This window comes from Ambystoma mexicanum, chromosome 13 (genome assembly GCF_040938575.1).
Source record: "Ambystoma mexicanum isolate Mex_15411 chromosome 13, UKY_AmexF1_1, whole genome shotgun sequence".
NCBI lineage: Eukaryota > Metazoa > Chordata > Amphibia > Caudata > Ambystomatidae > Ambystoma > Ambystoma mexicanum.
In genome coordinates, this window is record NC_090938.1 from 444905784 (window position 1) to 444915234 (window position 9451).

At 43.0% G+C, this 9451-nt stretch overlaps 1 protein-coding gene across 2 annotated transcripts in view; it reads left to right on the plus strand.

The window, feature by feature from the left end:
* TMEM98 (transmembrane protein 98) overlaps nucleotides 1-8436 on the plus strand; it is a 418722-nt gene extending 410286 nt beyond the window's left edge. For both annotated transcript variants that reach the window (XM_069634076.1, XM_069634077.1), the window contains exon 8: nucleotides 606-8436. In XM_069634076.1, the coding sequence (XP_069490177.1) occupies nucleotides 606-813 (208 nt within the window). In that variant the 3' untranslated portion in view covers nucleotides 814-8436. The remainder of the gene's footprint in view (nucleotides 1-605) is intronic.
* The last annotated feature ends 1015 nt before the right edge of the window (nucleotides 8437-9451 follow it).

The following is a 9451-nucleotide window of genomic DNA, read 5'->3' on the forward strand; positions in this document are numbered from 1 at the left end:
TTTTTTAAATGTAAGCATGACGTTAGCAAAGGAGTTTTTGCTCTGATTAATATTACACGCTTTCATATGGGTTCAGTTCCGTAACCAGTATTTGTGGCACAATCAGGAACTGCATGTGGTGGGTACTTAAAAGGTTGGGGGGTCAAGCCCACCCTGGAGTGTCAGAGGGACACAACGTCAAATTCGTTAAGTATTGTGATGTTTGCTTAATTTATATTTTTTCCCTGTCAACATTCAATCATTTTCTGGTGGAATTGTTAGTCATCACCTTCCCTTTCTCAAAAACCGGAACACAGACACTCCCTTTCCCCAAAACCGGGACAGGATTTTAAAATTAAAAAACACCCTGGGGGGGGGGGTGTTACAGAGGCCTAATTCCAGGACTGTCCCAGGAAAACCGGGACACCTGGTCACCCTACTCCCTTGTCCCCCTGCCTGGGAGTAGTGTGGCCAAATGAGGTCCATTCTATCAAAGTCAAAACTATTAGCTTTGCCAATGCTTGTTGTTTTTTGTTTTAGGTATCAGAAAGTTGTCTATGTGTTAAGTCATTTGCTCAGCAGAAGCGCTTGTTTGCTCTTTTGACGCAATGATCATTTCTTTACAGGACTACAGCCCTGTTGCTGTCCGTCAGTCACCTGGTCCTGGTGACCCGGAACGCCTGCCACTTGAGCGGCGGGATGGACTGGATCGACCAGTCCCTGTCAGCGGCCGAGGAGCACATGGCTATCCTGCGAGAGGCAGCGCTGGCTTCTGAACCAGAGAGGACACTCCCAGGAGCTGACAACTTCCTGCAAGAGCAGTCTACCATCTGAGCAGCACCGACGCACGTCAGGCGCAACAAATATGGCGGATAACCAAGGGCCGTTTAATCAGAGTGAAATGTTTTGGTTTGTCTTGGCTGTGCATCATCACGTGACAAAAGCAAACCTAGGAATCTTGATTGTGAGATGGTTGTAGTGAAGTTGCTTGCGCACGCCTCAGAAGATAAGAGTGTTTTATCAGCATTGTGTGCAATACTGGCTTTTGCAATCATAACTCTGAGTCTCTGCGTGTTGTTATGAAGGAAAAATGGTAATGTAGATATAACTATTCTTGTAGATATTGACTTCTGCCAGTGCCCTTCCATTTACTTATGTTAGATGCACAAAGCCTTCTCTTCTCTGTGTAAAAGAATAACGCAGCTGCTCATCTCGGTCACTTGCTTAAAGAAACTGGGTGCCTTTTCCCATCTCCATTGGTGCCCCCAAGGGGGACAACGGCACCCTTATAGGGTAGCGCCACTGCCCATCCCCCACGCAGAATCGCGCCACTTTGGAAGTGGGGCGTGTCCTTGCATTTTTGTAGGCCTCCCATTTTCATAAAGCAAATGCTCACAATAATGGGTGGCAAAGTCCAAGCATTTCAATGTATGCCGATTAGCTTTTCATGGGAGCCGAGCTGCAAGACATGCCTGGACCTCTCCTGCCTCTCAAAGTGCGCTGACTGCCATTGTGAATAAGATGGCTGAGCTATTTATTGGAAATGGGCATGTGAGAAAACCAGTCAATCTGTGCTTTTCCAAGATACCCAACCCTTTATTCATCATGGCCCTGGTTTAACACCTGCTCGCTCATTCATTTTGGCCAGCATCAAGTAACACTAACACAGGAAAAGAATGGCAGATACACACTGTAAAGGCGTCCTTGAGAGTAGGATGGGAACTGCAAAAACATTTGGCATTTTAAATAAAATACCACCTAATTATGAGTTGGGATCACATGGGCTTTTTGGCATCTGGGTACACAGAGAGGACTGCATGGGTACATTGCCCATATTTACTCCATACAGTACTTTCTATGTACCCAATGCGCTGTATATCCCATGCAATCCCAACTCATAATTAGATGGTATTTTAAAAGATGTGGTCATTTAAAATAGCATAGGGTTTTACATGAATTCCATATGTATAATAAGGCCCTGAAGTCTCCTAGCTGTTTGTTTTTATGCTTATGCTAACGCAGCAGGTTATATATACATGGCTTATACCCACCTCCAGCACTATGCATCCAATGACATCTGAAATGGATGCCACTGTTTTACCCATGACTTGCAGAGATCACATACAATGGATTCTCCGGGGGGATACTAATAGTAAGCCTGCGCCTACCAACTTTGCGTGATAATTACTTCTCATACAGCTTGGTTTCTCGTCGACCACACTTGCGCCCTACATATTATCGACATGTATTAAAGATATACCAGTCCTCTTCTCCAGGTCTGCCTCTTTAAGGTACCACTAAAGTGTTTATAATAGACACCCCACAATATTTTAATAACCCTTCATTGTTTGCCTATGACTCTATGTCCACCCACCAGTGATTTGATCCCCATCAATAGACACTTGCCAAGGTGAGGGTGTCCATTTTGTACTAGCTCTCTGAACCGAGCCCCCATCAATATCGTACTGCCTCTGCATAGTGCCGTTTCCTGTGTGTGCTGTGGATCGATGGGGAACATTGGGCTGGGGGTGTCGTTGGCTGAAGGGTTGTCGGTCAGAAAATTCCATGCCACCTGGCTGTCAGTGTGAGAGTGTGTTGCAGCAATGCACAGAAGACATGAGGCTGAATGGCCTTCTGCTCGGTTTAGTCATTTGGTCGAAAACAAAAATGTCGAACGTCATAATGTCGAAAAAAAAATGTCGAAAAAAAGTCACATTTTTTTTTCAATACTTTTTTTTCTTTTTTTTTTCTTTTACCCATTTTTTATACTTACCAAACCCAAAAAATACATATAAATAAAAAAATAATATATTCGACTTATTTTTTTCGACATTTTTGTCATTCGACTTTTTATTTTCGACATTATGACTGCACACGCTTCTGCTCATATGCAGTCTCTAAATCTTTGGCTATTTTGCTTTAAAAATGGGGCTTTTGTGTTCTCATATTTGACTCAGAGATGTTATCACCATGGCATTATCCCTTTTTCCAGGACCTTTACATTTCTCACTTGGCAGGTCAGTCGGTGGAGGGGTCCGGCAATGAAATGTACAGAGTGCACTGTCGTGGGACACATTTTGGTGTTGCGGGGCAGCCTAACGACGAGAGAAGGCATTCAAGGTCCAGTGAAACAGGATGAATCTATCAATGCATTTGATACTGAGAGGAAGTTTATTCCATATGACAGGAGTCAAGTTGAAAAGTTTCCACCACTTTTGCCAGGGTAGCAATGGTAAGGAATAGCAAGAAAATGGGAGTTACTGGATCAAAGAGGATAGCCAGGAAACAAATTGTCTGATGCCTTGCAAGGCTTTGGAATTTGGCAAGCATGCAGGCCGTATTCATATGGTGAGAAGTTCCCGAGGTAGGACAGTTCGCTGTATTTTGAAATAGTAGAAGGCAAGTGAGAAGGGATTGCGATCAGGTATGATGCATCTATTGAGAGTACGAAGGTCCACACAAGCCTTAGCTTGCCATTGGGCTTAGCTACAATGACCAGAGGTGACACCCACTCTGATGATTCAATTCTTTCAATTATGCCATCTTGTTCTAATTTCAGTGGCTCTTCCTTCACTTGATCCGTTATGGCCATTGGAACAGATCTCCCTGTATGCACAACTGGCTTTGAGCCTTGCACCAGACGTATTTTGTGTACAAAGCCATTCAAACAGCCAACTTTCTCGTTGAACAATTGTGTCCAGATCCTATCGCAGTACACATTCTCCGTCACTGGGATTTAGTCTGATCTTTAACCTTTCTTGCTGTAACCAACTCAGCAGAGGAACTGATCTTTTTTCTGTGACATAAATCTTGTCAGAGGCTGTCCTCCCTTTGAACTGGGCGCTTCCCTTAATGTTGGCACAACCATATGCACATGGCTTTATATCAACTTCCATTAACGGCTTGTTTGGAAATATCTCCTCATAAATATTTTTGAGGATGAGGTTGTACTTTGCCCCTGAGTCGATCAGCATCTCAACTTGACAAGTGTCGATTGTTACCACATCTCTTGGCCCATATAACTCCTCATCCTCCTCTTCATCAACTGCGAACACTGCTTCTTCTAAAATTATCATACCATTCGTGTCTCATGCCAATGGTGAAAGGTGTTAAATAAAAGCACAATAACATAACATGTTTATGGTATGAGACTTTCAGCATGTCCTTTTCTTTTTGCATTTGGTGCATTTGACATTTAAGGCTGGACATGAATGGCTATTGGCGAGATGAGCAACAGCATCACATCTATAACACATTTTCACAAGTGGTTCATGCCACTCCTGCACATTTTTCATAGTGCACAAAAAGGTCAATTCTGACCCTTTTATTCATTACATGTGTAAGGTAGTGAGAGCAGAGCATCAGACATGCCCACCTTGTTCTACCTCTTCACCATAGCGCACTGTAAAACCTTTTTTTACTGTATTGAAAGAAAGCACCTGCACATCCTTTTTGTATATTAAAAAAAGCTAAAAAAAAAATGGTTGGCTAATTTGGAATGTTTTTCTCCACTTCTAAGGTGGAAGTAAAAATAGGGGGACTTTCAGCAGAAAGGCTACCTGGAGTACAGCCGGCAGCATTCCCAGAGTATTCTACTGGCCTTATTTCACCAAACCATGAATTATGTGAGGAGGAAAAGCAGCGGTACTTACCAAATACTGCTGATTTCACTGTTGCCACCCAATTTTAAATGACCCTCTAAATGCGCATATTTGATAAGTATCTTGGCTTGCTGCTACTACTTGGAGGGTATTCTTTCATGACATTATATAGGCTAGTGGTCACTCCAGATTACTGCCAATGGGCCATGGCAAGATACCAAATTATCGTAGCAAAAGATGAGTTCAAGTGTATGACTGTAATCGTGAACAACACTCACACCGACCTGACTCCCAGCATATGGAGATTATTCAAATGGGAGTGAACATGGGGCAGGGGTGAAAGCTGGTCTTCGTTTACAATTACCACACAGAATGAGTCTAGAGTGTGGCTTTCTATGCTTACTAACAGATTTAACAAATAGAACATCTTACACAGGAAGGCCATAGACTATCGGGAGCACTGGAGAGTCATTTGGCGGGAGCTAGTTGGGTTACTGCAGGATGATCCCTGAAAACAAAGGAAATACCGCCAACAGCCTGATTCACCTTTCCAGCATGCACTATTTTATAACGGGTGGGAATGACTTGAACAAGAGAAGCTCCATTGTGTGGGTGAAGACAAGGCTGGTGTGTTAGATAGAAGCGCATATCTAATATGTTAGTGATTTTTAAATAGGCAATGGATATTGGCCAGAAAGCAGGTTAGGTGTCCAGTTGCTCCTGCATATCTGTTGAAGGGTGATAGCAGGGTACAACAAGGCATGTAGAGGCTGAAGATGTGAGCATAATTAAAACAAAAACCTTCAGAGTAAACGGTAGCAATGGTGTCAGCCATCCTTCCGGTATCAAAATGGGCGAATTGCAGCATATACTCATCAGAGATTTTACCCTGGATATATTGGGGGAGCCAGGGAGCAGATAGTTCATGTGCAATATTTCCTTGTCGTGGACAAAGAGCACAGGCGGACGGTGAACTAGTGGTGTGATCGCTGCGCTAGGCTGCTGTAGCGTCCGACGCATAAAAGTGGAGAGGAAGAACGGAGCGAGCTGTGACTTGTAGGTCTGCAATGTAACCATTGAAATGATTAAAAAGGGAGAACCAGTCAACTCCAGACCCTACCATTCCCGACAAGGAAATAATGATTGTTGCCATTTCAAATATTTGAAACAGAACAAGCACAAAGAAGAGTGAATTGTAGTTATGTTTACGCAACCAGGGCTCCATCTCAGTTTGTGTGCAGCTGCTATAGACCTCAACACATAAAGATAGAGGGGAGGAACAGAAGGTTTGGCAGGATATTCATAAATGAGAAGCATCGGGATGGTCAATACAACGTAGATATTAAGGGAACAAGTATATACATATATACACACACACAAACACACACACACGACAGAGAGAGAGAGAGAGAGAGGTCTACAAGAAAACCAATGAAATGGCCATTAAATGTTAAAACCTTTCATAATATTCAAAGTTAGGATATGTGCAGAGACATAGGCGCCTTTCAAAGCCAAGTATGTTGATTATTTTTAAATTTTATATCATTGGTTGGGGCGGCTACTCTAACTCTAACGAGATCTCAATAGAGAGGCTGGGCATGAGGAGTAGAGGATCCTGGGGGCATGGGATGATGGCCCGGGAGCTGGTACATTGTGGTGCCCCAGTGCCCCCAGCCCATGTCTAACCTCTTTTGCTAAACAGTCTCACAGCACACTGATGGACTCAGAAATAAGGGTTGTGCTCCGACAGGAGGGGTTCAAAGGATTTGGAGATTGCAGCTCATGGACATGCCACCAACCACGGGACTTTGTGAGTCACGCATTGCAGGCACTTTGTGTTCACTGGGCGCAAAGAGTTGGTGTATAGTCAATGCTCATGAGCACAGCCCATCTCATGCCATTTGTGCTCACAGTTGTGCTACAGAAATGGAGAATAATATTGCAGTAGGAATTTGGCACCCCCAGACCCCAGTGGGAACATTTGGGTTTTGAGTGGCCAGGAGACAAGCAGCATCTGGATTCAAAATGTTGACCAGTTATTGATGAGACTGAAACATGTTTGGGGATGCTTGTTGTCTTGTGCAGAAGGGATGTGACCTAGCAGTTTGGGCTGGACTGCCCCTTTGGGGTGGGACAAAGCCTGAGTTCGACATGGTGTTTCCCCTTTCTGTAATGGCTAACATGATGAAGAACAAGGGTCTGGAGTGTTGTCTGGAGCTATTGCCAGAGGAGTAGGATTGATTTTAAACCTTCCATCCACCACCTCTTTTGTTTTATCACCAGTGATTGTATAACATGGTGGACCTGTGGGGCATTAAGTCACTCCATTAAACACACATGAGCAACAGGCCAATTACAGGCCCGCTCCAAACCAGTGGTGCTGTCAGACATCCTGCAGTTCAAGGACCAATTGTGAGCCCCCATAGAATATAAGAAGGAGTAAGCCAAAGCAACGAAGTGTGTGTGTGTATGTGAGTGAGAGAGAAGACAGATTGTGGAGAGAGGCAAGCATATCAGAATGAGGAGCTAGAGGTTTAAGAGGAGGAAGTTAAAAGCAGAGGAAGTGGAGTGGTTAGAATGGATGAGAAAGTGAACCAATGAAAACAGAAGAGAGTAGGGGCAACATCAAACGACACGAACAGGGAAGGAGAATGAGAAGTAGGAATGAGAGAAAAGCATGGCAAGGTATGAGTGGGGGAAAAGAAGAAAAAAAGGGAGAACGTAGATAAACATTGGAGGAAGGAGGACATGGATTCAAGGGAGAAAGCAGGGTAGTGAGTCCTAGAAGGAAAGCGAATGGAATAGAGGCCTTTAAGACTTCGGTCAGGCAAGTGTTCCTTTGTTGGTGGACAGGGGCTAAACTAAGTGCTAGGGTCAAAGCAGGAGGCACGATCTAAGGTAGCCTGAGTTGTGAAAGATTGCATATGTGAACAGAAGGGTAAAGGCTGATTACCCAGTGGTTCACTGTTTGAGGCAGGATCTGATGCCTTAACACCATACATCTATATAAATTGCCAGTGCTGAGTACAGGAGCACCACCTCAAGGGCCATGTGAGCCCTAAGACATCCCAGAAAAGCAAAGAACCAAGAAAGCCATGGCTGGGACACTATAAAATCTCAGGACTGTGAGGGACTTTGTGAACCACTTGAGTGGCAGAATTGACCCAAGGGAGAGAGAAAACGACTGAGGTCCACAGTCCTAGATAAAGATAAGAACTGTGTTGCTTGTTCTACTGTTGCTATTCCCACTTGCAGTGCTCCAGTCACCCCTAATTCCTTGGTTGTGTGATAAAAGTAGAACTAGTCTAGAACTCCAGCTTGCTCTCGAGTAGCCTTTTGATCCAGGAGCCATCACATCACCCACGTGTTGCAGATGTCTGGAGCTAGGACATGGTTTTCTGCTTCAGTTGAAATTTGCACATCGGCTAATCAAAAAGAGCATGTATGTTTTGTGAACCAAGAATCTTTATGTTTTCATGTACGTTTCGTGTGGTATCCAACATATCATTACTGGTCTTTTATGATATGATATGGCATTGATAACGCACCTATACACAAGTGTTAAAAGGCGCAACGAGGCAAGGGAGGGGGAACATAGGGACGACAGACAATGATCCTTCTAGGCCAGGTGTCATTCAGATCGCGCAAGTGCATGGGAAGGGGGGGACCATTACTCGTTTTTGGCAGGGTCACTAATAAGTAGAAGGTTTATCTCTAAATGTATTATGATAGAGCAGATGTTTCTATATTATATTGATAAATAATAGTTTTATGTAAAGAATTTTGTATTTTGTATGCCTACAGCTTTGCAAGGATATTAATCTTTCCTTTCCTTATTAAACACTGACAATACATAGTCTGATTGTGGTTATTTTGGTGTCCAGTTTTCGAATGCATGTCTGGTTAATGAATGGAGAAACAATGTCACAAACTTTCACTGTACTCTAAACAGGCGTTAATGGTATATTTAGACGTACTCAAGCGAAATAGTTATCGTTAAGTGTAAGCAGTAGTGGTTTTGTGGAATTTAATTAGCTGTCTTGGTATAGTAAAACTTAATATTAACATTAGTTTTAGGTCTGGTAGGGAGTGCTTTAGATCGCTACCAGAGCTCTTGTACCAGTGTATAATGGGGTATTGGTGTTTCCCAACAGCCCATGTGATGTTGATGTAGTGTATTATTGTGAAAGCTCTGTTTTAGTGTATCCCATTTTGTAGAAGGTTCCATGCTGCTTGGTGCATTGATGTGGTCATCCACTTCTGTTCATTATTGCAATGTGTTTAAAACATAGGATAGTCAGGTCCACAATCAAGAGCAATCCACTGCCCTCAGAAGCAGATAGTACCTTTGTTGGGGCGTTCCTTTTTAACCATTGCTGTATTTTCAGGGGTGTCATCTTGAAGCGGTAGGACATGCTAGAAAATGTTATCATTTTTTGAGTGTCTCAGCTCTATCATATGTTTCTTTTCAGTGTGTGTTTTCCTTGTCTGTGGCAAATTATAGCTGCATTATGTAACATAATATTAAAATGAACGAATGTCTGCATTTTATTTTCTGGGAACATTCATGCTATTTAACCATAAGATGTGGGGGCTGCAACTGGTCAGAGGTTCTACAACACTTAATTATTATCTGCTAGTTTATCTGGAATTGCTCTTCTTCCTATAACAACGTGGTTGGTTAGCAACAGTCTGTTAGTCACAGCTCAATCTCTAGGCCTTTAAACCAATATGTAAAACTAGAATAACCTAACCGGCCACCTGTGTCATTACCACAATACTTTCACTAAATTGATAATCATTACAGAATTGTTATTCTTAACAAAGAATGGTTCTATTCTGATAAGCACGTTGTGCTTTTACAGCCGACA